The 15,150-nt window shown below is 37.9% G+C and overlaps 1 protein-coding gene across 2 annotated transcripts in view; it reads right to left on the bottom strand.

Annotated features, from left to right (window-relative positions):
* The window catches only part of vps13a (vacuolar protein sorting 13 homolog A), a 419,442-nt gene that overhangs the window by 181,456 nt on the left and 222,836 nt on the right, over positions 1–15,150 (bottom strand). For both annotated transcript variants that reach the window (XM_072585252.1, XM_072585262.1), the window contains exons 38-42: positions 12,575–12,795; positions 12,256–12,488; positions 11,891–11,983; positions 11,430–11,789; positions 4,764–4,865 (exon numbers count right to left, since the gene is read on the bottom strand). In XM_072585252.1, the coding sequence (XP_072441353.1) occupies positions 4,764–4,865; positions 11,430–11,789; positions 11,891–11,983; positions 12,256–12,488; positions 12,575–12,795 (1,009 nt within the window). The remainder of the gene's footprint in view (positions 1–4,763; positions 4,866–11,429; positions 11,790–11,890; positions 11,984–12,255; positions 12,489–12,574; positions 12,796–15,150) is intronic.

Here is a 15,150-nt window from a genome sequence, read left to right as displayed (position 1 = left end):
TTCTGACAATCAATAATGGATTCATGGTTACCATTAGACTCTCAATTCCAAATTTTTACTGAATTCAAATTCCACTATCTGCTGTGGTGGGATTCAAACCTGGTTCCCTAAAACACTATCTGGGTCTCTGGATTAACGGTCCAATGATAATACCACTAGCCATTGCCTTTCCTATTGCACTTATATCACTGCTGATACCCTTCTTCATTAGCAAGGCTACTCCATCTCCTTGTCTTTTTGCCTATTCTTCTGGAACACTGAGTACACTTGAATAGAGTTGCAAGTTTAGGTCAGCCTGTAGGCATGTCCTTGTAAAAAAATATCAAATCAACTTCCGTAAATTCTACTTGTGCTGCCAACTCAACTAAAGTGATGTGATTTCAGATAACAAACATGCAGCTTTGATATTGCTGCTCTCTCTCTCTCTGGGTCCTATTTCTGCTGCAATTGTGCACACATTTTCTACCCCTTTTTGTTTCAATTTGATCATCATTTGCCTCTTCACTACATGGTAATGCCACACTTGTTTCTTTTTATTTTTTTTAAAAACTTCCCTTCAATTGAACCAATAATTTGTAATTCACCAGCACACTCATCCCAGCATGGCTCAGATGAAGTCCATCTCAATCAAATTGCTCCCTTTCTCCAGTACTGGTGCTCCAAGAATTGGAAGCCATTTCTCTCACACTAACATTTGAGCCACGCACTTACCTTTCTAACTTTATTTATGCTACACCAATTTACACATGGCTCAGATAGAAATCTGGAGATTACCACCCTTATTGTTCTGCTTTGCAGTTTTTCCCCAAGTTGCTTCGAATCCCTCAGCAGAATCCTACCTACATCATGTGTGGATCACAACAACTGGATCTTTCCCCTCCCACTCTAGGTTCTTCTCCAGCCCAAAAGAGATGTGCTAAATCATGGCACCAGGTAGGCAACACATCCTTCTGGACTCTGTCTTTTCTGCAGAAAACAATATCTATTTCCCTATCCATTTCCTCCTACATTTCTTTTTCCTCACTCCATTTAAATTGCACTTTGGACCACAGTTCGCATCCACACTGGGAACAACAAACTCATACCTTTTGGAAAAGGGCACTGAGTCTCCTCTAGAACTAAATTCTGGATCTGCTTTACTTGCACACAAACTGAACCGCAAACTAAATTTGATATAATATTTCTAAGTGCATGTTTCAGGAGAGAGTCATTGTTCAGGTACCTGTCCTCCTCCGCCCTTTGATGTTTGACACCATCTACAGCTCAAACTCCAGCTTACCCACTCTGAGCCAAAATGTCTTGAGCAGCCAATGCTGGATGTGGTCATGATAGATTGTACTCATGCAAAACAAAATGCACCTACTATAGCTACAGCACTTTGCCTGCCCAGCTAACTGTATTCCATTCAATTAATTAATTTAGATGTTAAATATTTCAAAGGTGAATTTCTTATCTGTACTCATCAGCTCTCCTAAGTCTCCTGATTTAAACCAATTGGGTAATTAAAAGACTGAAAAAATTCCCACCAATCTCCTACCTGGTTTCCTGTGATGTCACACATTGGGTCTTACAGAAAGTAACAAGTTGAAGGGAGTCTGCTGCCAGTTTTTCTTTCCTACAGTTACTTCCTTCTCACATAGATTGGTTCTTCTTTCTGCTGCTCTTGAAGCTACTGTCCTACTCTTCCTCTTGCTGTTTTGGAAGCACAGGCTCCTCCTCTTTTGGCTCAGTTTGCTTCACAGTGTTGAGTGTATGTTGTTGGAAAAGCACAGCAGGTCAGGGCAGCATCCAAGGAGAGGGAAAATTGACGTTTCGGGTCTTTTCCAGCAACAAACTCTCAACTCTGATCTCCAGCATCTGCATACCTCACTGTCTCCATGCTTCACAGTGTTGCTGACTCACTGCATAGTTCTCCCAATCTGTTTAACAGTGCTGCTGACTTGTACACTGCTCCCAGCCTAATCTACATAATTTAGAAAAATCAGATTGACAGTTGTAGTCGGATGAAGAGACCAAAAAATACTTTTGGAAGTAGAATGCTTGGACCAACTGGAGAACAGGTTACAGGACTTGGTATTGTGTAAAGTGACAGACTTAATTAATTAGCTCAGAGTAAAGGTACCTTGAGGTAGTAGCTACCACAATATTTTACATGCAGCTTCAAAGTGTGAAGACTTGGCAAAGAGTATTATTTTCAACTTAATTAAGACAACTATGTGGGTATATAAAGCTGAGTTAGTGAAGTGAACTGGCATACTGGATAGGGGACAGATTGAGAGAGATTTGGTGAATATTCTGAAACATTCCCAATGTCTGCCAATAAGCATTTTCCAAACATAAAAGAAAAATTCTCAAAGGGAGGACCTGCCATCTGTAGTTAATTAACAAAATGTTGATACTTTTCCTAACTGAAAGCATATAACTAAATAAACATGAATGGCAGGTCAGATGATTGGTCAGAATATAAACTATTGCAGAGAATGACGAAAGGTTTCTTTGGTGAAAGAAATTAGAGTATAGCAGGAAGCTAGCTAGAAATGTAAATATAGATAGCAAGAGTTCTTATTGGTACTTAAGGAAGAAACCAAAATGTAGTGTTGGATCTCCAGTGAGTCAGAATAAGGAGTCAATATTAAACAATAAAGGAAATGATTGAAGAAATTAACAAATATTTTGCTAAGTCCTTATTAGTGAGGATACAAAAAAAGTCTAATAATAGCTGTAAATCAGAAGGTAGAAAAGAGACAGGAACTTAAGATTACACTTAATAGGGAAGTAGCATAAAGCAAACTTATGGAGATATGAATTGACAACTCTTCAGTTCCAGGTGGAGTTTATCCTAATGTTGCTTAAGAGGTAGTACATGCATTGGTATTAATTTCCAAAATTCCCTAAATTCAGGAAAGATTCCATCAGACCAAAAAGCAGCAAATATAACTTCTTCACTCAAGAAGGGAGGGAGGCAGAAAGCAAGAACTTGTGGGCCATTTAGCTTGATGTCAGGGAAGAGTCAGAATTGTTTGGTAAAAGGAAAATCACATTTAACCAACATACTAGACTTCTTTGAACCAATGACTGTGGACAAAGGAGAGCCTATACATATATTAGACTTGGATTTCTCAGTCATTTGACAAGGTGCCACATCAGAATTTGTTGTGGAAATAAAAGCTGATGATTCAGGCAATAATACACCAGCAGTGATTGACTGGTTAACAGAAAACAGTATGGGCCTTTGTTTAATTGGCAGGATATGGCAAGTAGAGTTTCACAGTGTCTGTGCTACAGCACAAACATTCTACAATTTACATCAATGACAATGGATGAAGAGAGCAAACACACAATGGTTAAATTCACAGATGATACAAGGATGAGTTGGAAAGTATGTTGTAAAGAGGAGATAAGGAGTTATACCTCAGTTATATGGGGCATTGGTGAAACCACATCGCAGATACTGCGTGTAGTTTTGGTCATAATGTAAATGTGTCAGAGGAGGTTCAGACATGGATTTCTAGATGGAATCAGTAGATTGACTTACAAGGTTGCACAGATTTGGCTCATTTTCATTGGAGTTTAGTTATTGAAGTTAAGAATGAGGGGTGACTTGATTGAAGTATGGTTTTAAGATGGAAAGGATGTTTCCTCGTGTGGTTAAGTTCAGAACTAGGGCACAGTTTAAAACTTAGATGCTATCCTTTCCAGATGAAGATAATTTTTCTTTTCCCCCAGAGGTATCTGTGACTTCAGAACTGTCTATCTCTGAAGCTGGGGAATGTGGGGTCATTGATTTATTTTTGTTTTAAAAGCAAAGATAGATTAGCCTACTTTAAGGGAAGGCAAGATAATCAAAGGTTATCAGGTATAGATGGGAAAATAGAATGTAAAACAAACCGATCAGCCATAATTTTACTGGATGTCAGAGCAAGCTCAAGGTTCCAAATTATCTATGTCCACTATAATAAAACAAAGATCTGTGGACGCTGGAGGTCTGAAACAAAAACTGAAATTGCTGGAGAAGCTCAGCAGGTCTGGTAGCATCTATGGAAAGGAAAGACATTTAATGTTCTGAGTCCACTGACTCTTCCTCAGAACTGGTCATCAGATCTACTTCTGTTCCCATTTTGCACAAATCCATACAACAAAGCTCAAAATAGACAGCTTGTTTAAAAGACTTGTATCAAATATGCAGATGATGTGGTCTGCCCAATGCAATTGGTTGTAATCAGTGCCTCAATGCTCAGGATGTTGGCCTGAAGGAGGTCATTGATATCAAAGCATCCACTGGAATTTCAGGATTTTGCTGAGGCAACTCTGATCATATAACGATCCAGGACAGCTGCTGTACACTGTCCATATCTCCGATGCATACAGGAAGGCAGATAACAACTGTTGCCCAGTAAACCATATGCTTAACAATGGAAATGAGGTCTTTGTCATCAGTCTATTTCCATTGACTGCAATGACACTGGAGATGATGCATTTTATCGTTGATATCTGTCTTCATTGAGAGAAGGCTGCCAAAGTATGAAAACTGATCAACATTGCATCTTGCCATGAACCTTGATATAATTTGAGCATAAATTATCAACATTTTCAGTGCAAAGCAGTACACAAAACATCACATCATTAGCAAATCTCATCAAAGTGAACCTAGAAGCAGCTGGAAGAAGCTTCTATTCGTAGTATACTATATGGTAGCATTTTTGAGTTATAGTTCTAATATCTAGATCAAAGCATTTATTTAAAAAGATGGTCAATGCACAAACCTTAATCCCAAGTTCCCAAGGCCTAAATTCATCACTGTTTTCAATTTCTAATGGTTCTAGTAGCGGTTCCCACACAGCAAGCATTTCATTATAGTAATGCACCTAATGGAGAAAGAAAATGGTGAGCAGTTAATATTTTGCCTCTTTCTTCTCTTCCAGATTCCTCAAACGTTTCTGAATTATTCTTTTCAAAGGATGTAGGCATTACTAATAAGGTCACAATTTATTCTCTATCCTTAAGTGCCCTTTAGAATATTGCAGCAAGCCCCTTCTTGAACCACTGTGGTCCATTTGGGGCAAGTACACCCAGTGTGCTTTGAGAATGGGAGTTCCAGCAATGTTTGAACCAGTGACACAGAATATAGTGGATATACTTCCAAGACAAGATATAGGAATTGCAGGCCGTGATGTTACCATGCATCTCCAGCCTTTGTCTTGTGGCTCAGATGTCACTGATTTGGAATGCACTACTGAAGCTGCCTAGAAGGCACGTTGCCAGTTCATCTTGTGAATGGTATATACTGTTCACTTGATGTACTAATTATGGAGGGTATGAATATTTAAGGCCAATTAAGTGCCTGCTTTCTCCTGGATGGTGTTGAACTCAAGAGTGTCAGTAAGTTTTTACAAACAGAAGTAAAACTTCTTCAAAGTTGTAGGATTTATTAATCATAAAATATTTTCGAAAAATAAGTAATTTAACATAATGGCACTACAGGTAATGCATTATGATTATAGAATAAAGCAGCATGAGAATGCCAATCTAATACAACAGCTTCAGGTCATTGAGCTGCTGACTGAGTTCACACACTGCATCAGATCACTAATAGTTACCTGGACACTTGGAGGCAATCATACTTCTTAAGATAGAATCTTCCATTTCTGTCAACAGCCAGTGACAGAAGCATGTGACAGTATGCACGGCAAATAAGGGAATGAAAAGGTAGAAGATAAAGCAGCTAACTATTGTAATTTCCAACAACTTTGAGATTTTGTGGTCTGTATGAACATAAGTGGATTTGCAGGGTGGATAAGCAAACTGAGTTTGGTACTGAGGAACTGAAAGCCTTCAAGCATGGGGATTAGTAGTAACATAGTGGTATAACATAGTATATAGAACAATACAGCAAAAGAAAAGGGCCTTCAACTACCATGTCTGTGCCAATTACAATGCTGTGCTAAACTAATCCCATCTGCCTTTTCATGGTCTGTATTCCTTTCATTACCTGTCTGTTCATGTATTTGCCCAAATGCCTCTTAAACATTGCTTTTATATCTGCTTCTACCACCTCCACTGGTAGCACATTCCAGGAACCTAACATCCTCTGTTTAAAAAAAATGCCTTGCACATCTCCTTTAAACCTTCCCCCCCTCACCTTAAACCTATGCCCCCTAGTATTTCTACCCTTGAAAAAAGACTGACTATCCATCCTATCCCCGCCTCTAAATTTTATATATCTCTATCAGGTCACTCTACTGAAAACAATCCTAGTCCAACCGTTCCTTATAGCTAATATACTCAACTCCAAGTTACTTCCTGGTAAAGGAAAGAGAAGATGGATGCTGGAGATCTGAAACAACAAATTGTTGGTACAACACAATAGATTTGGCAGCATCTGTGGGAAGAAAAAGATCAACATTGATTCCAGCTTACACCCTAAGATCTTGCTGCATATCAACGTACCTAAAGTCCTGTTACTTACTGTGTATTTTCCTCTTGCATTTGATCTCCCAAAATGCATTACCTCACTTGGCCAGATTTAACTCCATCTGCCATTTCTCCATCCAACTGATCTATATCTTATTGGATTCTTTGACAACTTCCTCACTACCCACAACTCCTCCAATTTCTGCATTATCTGTAAACTTACTAATCAGACTACCTGCATTTTCACCCAAATCAATCATAAATATATTACAAACAGAGATCCCAGCACCAATCCTCAGGAAAACACCACTGGTCACAGACCTCTGGTCAGAAAAAGACACCTCTACAACTACCTTTTGGCTTTTATGACCAAGCCAATTTTCCATCCAATTTACCAACTCACCATGGCTCCCAACTGACCTAACCTTCAGGACCAGCCTACCATGAGGGACTTTATCAAATACTTTAGTAAAATCCATATTGTCCTTCAAAGTACTCAATTAAATTTGTGAGACAAGACCTCTCCACAAAAAGCCATGCTCACTGTACCTAATAAGTCTGTTATTTTCCAAATGTGAGCCAATCCTGTCCCTAAAGATCTTCTCCAATAATTTCCCTACCACTGTTATAATTTATTGGATTATCCCAGTTGTCATTCTTAAACAAAGGAACAACACTGGCTATTCTCCAGTCTTCTGGGACCTCACCCATAGTTAAAAAGGCTATAAGATCTTGCCAAGGCCCTAGCAATCTTCTCCCTTTTCCCTTTCCATATACTGCAATAAATCCCATCAGGCCCTGGGGACTTATCTGCCTTAATGTTTTTCAAGACACCTAACACCCTAACCTTTTTTAATATCAACATGCCCTAGAATATCAATATACCCATCCACAATCTTACCATCATCCATGTTCTTCTCCTTGGTGAATACCAATGCCAAGTACTGATTAAGGACATCACCCACATCCCCTGACATCATACACAAATTATCTTCTTTGTCCTCAAGTGGACCTACCCTTTCCCTAGCTACTTTCTTGCTCCTAATATATGCTTAAAATGCCTTTGGACTCTCTTTGGCCAGTACAATGAATAACATTTCATGACCCCTTTAACCCTTTTAATTACTTGTTTACATTCTTCCCTGGTTCCTTTATATTCCTCAAGAACCTTGTCCAATTTCAGTTTCATGAACTTTACATATGCTTCCTTTTTCTTTTCAACAGAACTTCCAACATCTTGCCATCCAGGATTCCCACATCTTGCCATCCTCACATTTCATTCCCATAGAAACATGCTGGTCATCAACTCTGAACAATTGCCCTTGAAGTCTCTGAACTGTCAACCCTCAAACAGCCATCCCCAATCTAGCTTTTCCAGTTCCTGTCCAATGCTTTAGTAAGTAGCCTTGCCACAATTTAACATTTTTACCCAAGGACTAGTCTAATAATTATCCATAAATACTTCAAAACTTATGGAATTATGATCACTGTTGCCAAAATGCTCTGCCAGTGAAATCCGAATAAGAGCCATTCCCCAGTACAACTACGGCCACTTTCCTCGATGAAGTATCTAGAATTGTTTCAAGAATTCTTCCTGGACCCACCTAACAAATTCTGCCTCAACTAAGCCCCTGGCACTTAGGGAGTCGCAGTAAACATAGGGGAAGTAAAAGCCCACCTACTACTACAAACCTCTTGTTTTTATATCTCTCCATGATCAGCATACATGCATGTTCCCCCATCTCCTGTTGGCTATTGGAAGACCTATGGTATAACCCAATCATTATGATTGCACCTTCTTACTTCCTGAGTTCTACACATATGGCCTCACCAGATGAGCTATCCAAGATGCCCTCTTAGTACAGCTGTGACATTTTCCTCAATCTTTAACAACTCACCATCCGTTTTAATTCCCCCTCAATCCACCTGAAAAATCTAAACCCTGGAACACTGAACTGCTAATCTTGCCCTTTTCTCAGCCCATTTTAAGGAATGGCTGCAACATCACAGTTCCACATATTAATCCAAACTCATTTACCTTACTGTGATACTCCTCAAATTGAAATAAATGCACTTCAGACTGCCAGTCCCAGAGTGTTCATTAATGTAACCCTGCTCTTAAACTTCCTTGACTTAATTTCTACCTTCTCCTCAATCAGTCCATTCGCTAACCCACTGCTCTGTTCCCATCCCCCAGCACACTAATTTAAACCCTGCTAAGTGGCACTAGCAAATCTCCATTAAAAAAAAATTGGCCCCCCTCAAGTTAGATGCAACCTGTCCTTCCAGCCATGCAAGAGATCCCAATGATCCTAAAGCCCTCCCTCCAACATCAACTCTGTAGCATTCAACTGTATTATCTTCCTAATTCTGTCCTCCATAGCATGAGATTACAAGCCTAGGGGTCCTGGTTTTCAACTTTCCATCTAACTCCCAAAATTCTCTTTGCAAGACCTCACTTCTCTTCCTGCCTATGTCATTAACACCAGTATGGACCACGATCTGTGTCTGCTCACAGAAGACAATATAAGCAAGGTATAGACCACCTTCTCTATGACCAAGAGGATTCAATGTCTGTGGAACTCTCTTCCCTAGAGAGTACTGGAGGTAGAGTTACTGCATATTTTTCTGCAGAGCTGAATAGATTCTTGACTAACAGGGGACTTGAAGGCTATTGGTGATAGTCAAAAAAGTAAAGTTGAGGCCATGCTACTATCAAGATGGAAGAACAGGCTGGAGATGGAAAATGAAAACTTTACTCATAATTTTTCATGTTTACATGTATAGTGTAAATTCACACGTTTGTGTATACTATGTCTATAACTAGATGCAGTCGGTTCTGACATAACACAATAGTTCAGTTCTTGTGCAATGTCACATTATAAGAAAATCACACAAAAGTTATGCCATTTAATCTAATACATATAAGGAAAGTTTGCATTCTATAAATAATGGTCTACATTCTTCAATTACATTAAAGTCAATTCCCATCATAGCAGAGCCAACAGTATCTACAATGACTTCAGTGACATTTTAATGGGATCATGGCCTGAATATTTGAAGCAATGCCTAAGCCAGAGGTTGTCTCAAAAAATGGTTCCACAGCCCCAACTTGAAGTCCTGCCCTCAATTCCTGCACCTATCATTTTCACAGGAGTTGAAAAGAGAAAGATTGCTATTTGCTCATTCTTGATTCATGGAGACTGCCACACATGTGGAAGTGCAGCTGCTTTCAAGAAATCTTTATCAGTGCTCAAAACACAACTTATGGACTTTAGACCATCTGAAAAGTGTGAAGTTGCCAGAGTTATTTGGAGAAGTCGGCAACCTTGTTAGATCAATCCGGAGACACCTTTGGGAGTGGTCATTTGAACTTTGAGATTGTAAAAATTAGACATTGGTGTAATGGTAATGTCACTAGACTGGCAATACAAAGGCACAATCTAATGCTTTGGGGACAGGAGTTCAAATCCCGCCATAGCTGTTGGTGAAATTTAAATTGAATTCATGAGTTTGAAATACAAGGCTGGTTTCAGTGACTGTGGTCCATGACATCAATTGTTGTTAAAAATACATTTGGTTCACAGGTATTTTTCAGGAAAGAAATCTGCTGTTCTTCCCCAGTCTGGATCACAAGCAACTAAGGACTCAGTAATGTCGCTGACACGTGAATGCTTTCTGAAATAGGTGACTAAATGACTCAGTTCAAGGAGAGATTGTATTATGGACAATGATACCTTTATTGCACTGGAATGAAGAAAAAAGTATATTCAGGTGTTTAATCACTTTTGAAGTTTATAGCCCTTCATAATACATTTCATAACCTTGTGCAACTGTCAATGAAACCATGCTGGTTGATGGCCACTGTGACAATAAGAGCTTGTGAAATGAGTCATTCAGTGCAAATTTTATAATGATTGCCCTCAGGCTTATGTCATCAAACAAAAAATGCAAACACTCTTTTCAAATTAACAGACTTTTTAAAAAGTGAAAAAATTGAAGGCCAGGAGATTTGATCAAATGCTTTAACTTCTTGACAATTCAAGTACCTGCATCCACATTTTACACATACTGAAGTTTTCATTAGTCTCTCATGGAATTTGGGTATTGGAATTTATTATAGATAAACATTTACAAAATCATGACAGGCATGGATAGGCAGGGTGAAACTGTTTGTGTTTGCAAAGGGATTGAGAATGTGGGAAATAGTGATTTGCAATTATGATGCAAGAAGAAAAAGAAAATCAATGGTTCAGGTCTGGAACACACTGCTTGGAAGTTTAGTGGGAAGCAGAGTCAACTGAGGCATTTGAAAAAAAGGGCATTAAATGATGATTTGAATAGAAAGAATATGTAATAGATTGGTAAAAATATAGGAGAATCGTACTATATAATAATGCTCACTGAAGAACCATACAGACACCATGAGCCAAAAAGCTTCCTTCTGTGCCATAATAATTCTGCAATTATCCATTCCTAATTACTCTTAACCCAAGTGACTTGCTGGACCATTTCAGAAATCAGTTAAGAGTCAACATATTGGTGTGGATCTGGAGTCATAGAAATGCCAGACCAGCTAAGCAGATTTCTTTCCCATCTTTCCCATGGGTTTTCACACCGATCAATGGTAGCGTGTAGTCACTATAGCTGAGACTAGCTTTCAATTCTAGATTTATTAACCAAATTCAAATTCTACCAAATACTAGCACATCACCCTGTTTCACTTCTGCTAGCACCATAGATACTTTTTAAAAATCCAACTACTGAGCCTGGTATAAAATCTAATCTGAAAAATGACACTGTTAAAAACACATGCACTAATTTCCTTTCTTAAATTCATGCTGAGTACTAATAGGTCTGCTCATTTTAAAACAAACTAGAACTATCAAATTTCAACTACTTTATTTAATCAGAATTTCACATCACAAAGCTTCATTGCAGAAAACATAATAGAAACATTACCAGGAATGGGCCTAACACATGTTTATGTAAAAAAGGATTTTCCATCAACTTCATACCTCTAAGTTAAGGTGGCAATGCAGATTAATGAATGTGCTCCAGTTTTTCACATCCCCTTTAAAAGTTGACTTTGCCAGAAGCATTGGAACAGTTCTATGTCCAACACCTGCTTCGAGTGTCAAGCAAATGAAGTCCACTGTCATTTTTAGGTTCTCTTCTGTCGATTCTAATTGTGCTGTTGGGCCATTCTTACTTTCATTATTTTTAGTTTTCTCCAAAAACCAGAGTTTTAAGTCTTTCACATTCTTCTTATTCCACAAGTCAGGTGGTATTTCACTGTCCTTTTCATGTGGACTATCAACAGTGGGATTTAAGGCAGATGTGATTGTAATCACGGTGTTAATAATAACAGGAGATACCTAAGAAATAACACACAAAATAGGTAAAGTTGTTCAGCAAGCACTTTTAAATTATTTTGCAACTCAGAAAAGTTATGTAGAAAAACTAAATATCTTCTTACTTTCAGCATTAGTGATTTCACTGCCAACTCCAAGAAACTGGGACCAGATGTAGCTTGTGCACTTTGGAAAAATACACTACAAGGCTGTAAGACCTAGGTTTCAGAATTGAAAATATCACATTATACATGCAAGATTATACTCCTGTAATTACAGCATATCCATTCATTTAGATTTAGATTGAGCCAATCAATGGCATTAGTAATTTTGTGACTTTATACCTTTTAAAGTAGAAACAATATCAATGTTTAAGTTTTAAAAAACCTGAAATGCAGAAATATTCAATAAAATAGGTGTAGATTTTTGCAAAGTATCACAAAATCTATTAAAACAGAAAATGGAAAATTTTATATTCATCATTATATACCGTGGTAATATGATCTTTTCTCTTTTCTTTTAGGAATGGGCAGGCCATAACTTTGAGATCTTTAATAGTTGCAGTTATCTGTTGAAGTTCTGGATCATTATTAATGTCAGCTTCACACTGTGCGGTCACCACAAGTGATGGGGCATCCACTCTGGTCAAATCTGCCACAAAGACAATCTCTGGATTCTGAATGTGAACACTAAGCTCCATTTTGGATGCAGCTTGCGGTGGTACTTTAATAAATAAAAAAGAATGTAAATGTATAATTTTTTTCCATCAACTTTAAAAATATCCAAATGCCCTTAATTATCTTCCAAACCTTTTTCTTTTGATGTCATCGCAGCTGGCTTATTCACTGGAGCTGTAGAGACCTGATTATTTGCCTTGACAAAAAAGTCAGCCACTGTGAGTAGAAATTCCATACTTGCACAAACATGAATATCACGTATAGTTGCATCTAGAACCATTCCTTCTCTTCCTTGTTTGTAGTAGAGGTCCATCATTGCATTCTTTTCAACTCCTAGCTTCATTTCTATCATTCTAAAGTTTGGAAAATAATCACATTAGCAATTACTAGACAAAATGAAACAGATTGAAAAAGCAAAATATAACTACCTAGGTCTTTTCATTCCCAAACCATTTAAATATCTGATGCAACAAAACTTATTGTCTATATTTTGCTAAGGTATCTCAAATTCAAGTACTGGAAAGATCAATATAAGTAAAACATCATTTTCAAAAGCAAACTGTTGTGGATGGTAAAAATCAGAAATAAAAACAGGAACTAGTATGACTAGATAGCAGGCTAAACCGTATTTGAGGAATGAAAGCTAATGTTCCAATGAGAGGCCATTAACCTGAAACTTTAGTTTGATTTCAATCTACACAGATTCTGCCTAACCTACTGGATACTTTCAGCATTTATATTTACCTGAAATAATGCAAATTCTGTTGCAGAGGAGTAAACATTACTACCAAAGCCATGATTTATGGAACCTCCAGCCTATTGTTTGAAATCAACTTGGTAGAATCACAGAACAAATATGCTTCCTGTTACCTGGAAGTCATCCAACCCTTCATGAACACTGGTTTTGCAGAGTTATCTGGGAAGAACTCAGGCTCCCAGCAATAGATCTAGTCCTAGATACTAGAACTGATTAAGGAATAATCCTAAATGATCATGGAATTAAAAGCAACTTGAAGTCCTGTAGGTTTACATGGCTCTCACAAATAGAAAGTGGTGGAATTACTTTTATCAGTTAAGGAACAAATTCCACAGCTACGTGAACACCTTCCTGCACACTATTTATCAAATTGTGATACAAACTTTCTAATCCCCACCCCAACATTGTCATCTCAACACTGGCAAATATTACATTATCCAAACTTCTTGCAAGTCAGCCAAGGTGCTAGAGGATTGTGGACAAGAAAGGGAAGAAGGAAAGACACGTAGAAAGAAGAGTAAGCATAACAAAAAGGGAAGAGTAGGAGGACGTGGTTTTGGGCCAAATCTTATCATTTGTACCCAATGAGCTATCAGGTAAGAGGCCACTGGATTCCTGGAATCTGCCTTCTATATCAAGAAATGAGAATTAATCAACACTTAACTGCACTACTTAAGAGGTTTTACACGAGGCCAAGTAATTGCTTGAATTCTGGGTGAGCTTCTAGGGGTCTGAATCCAATTTTAGGAAGGTGTAATGTGGTGGATGAGAAATATGCTGTTAGAAGTAGGAGTAGATCAGCGAGTCAGAGGAATTTGAGTTAACAACTGGAGGTTTGAATGATGTTGATAGACCAAAGAGTCATGAGAGTTCTGGTCACAACAGCAACATTAAGAATTTAGAAGTTCTACAACAACTGTTTAGCAATCACATTATGCGGGCAATGGTGCAGCTGCACAAACTAATTTAGCAGCTGATTGCTGTATTTGGATATGTGGCATGTCCTTAGGGAATGACGACAAAATGATGATAAATGACTTAGACTTCATTTCTACAGGCTTTAGGTGATAGACTGATAGGGGTTTTAAAAACAAATTACATTTTAAATTGCTACAGCTCCTTAGTACAATGTCAATTAGCATAGTGGTCAGGAGGGAAAGTTGGGCAAATCAGTATTTTGTTGGAAATGGGAAAGAGCAAGTGTAAGATTGATACGTAACTTGAACTTCGTAAGGATCAGAGAAGAATGATATGAAATAAATTAGTAAATAATGTCCAGAATATTAGCAATTGATCATACAGAAGGAATCCATTCAGCCCATCTTATCTTTCAAAACAGCTGACACAGGTATATTCAACATATCCTACACTCTAGTTTTCTTCCTAGTATCCTAGCAAGCTGTTCTCTTTCAGCTCAGATCGTTACCTTTTGGATGTTTTGATGGAATCTGATCTTAATGCCCTTCCAAGTACTGTGTTCTAGATCTTACCATCCTTCAAAATGAAGATACTTCGTCTCTCCACTACGTTTTTCTCAAAGTAATATAAACGGTGTTGTTTTAAGGAAGTATAAGATGAGATGATCTGCAGATGTACGGTCATAAATCTTTGAAGGTGGCAATGCAAGTTGATAAGGTGGTTAAGGAAAGTGAATGGCATAATTGGCTTTGTAAAAAAGGATATTGAATCTTTTTAAAACAAAGAAATGTTAAATCTTTGCAAATCATTGTTTAGGCCATGTAGGAAAATTATGGAGACCTCTTGAAATCAAACATTCCTGGAGAGGGTAGAGTTGATGTTTGTTTGCTGGAGTGATAACTAGGGATGAAGAGTAGTCAATTAAATGAAAGGATTGGAGAAGTGGAATTGTTCTGTTTAAGAATATAAAAATATCAGAAGTTATTGAGTCTGGATAATCAAAACTCAATTAATGTAATAAAACAGACAAACT

This window comes from Chiloscyllium punctatum, chromosome 2 (genome assembly GCF_047496795.1).
Source record: "Chiloscyllium punctatum isolate Juve2018m chromosome 2, sChiPun1.3, whole genome shotgun sequence".
NCBI lineage: Eukaryota > Metazoa > Chordata > Chondrichthyes > Orectolobiformes > Hemiscylliidae > Chiloscyllium > Chiloscyllium punctatum.
Note: the sequence above shows the minus strand (reverse complement) of the source record. Positions and strands in the feature narration are given on the sequence as shown.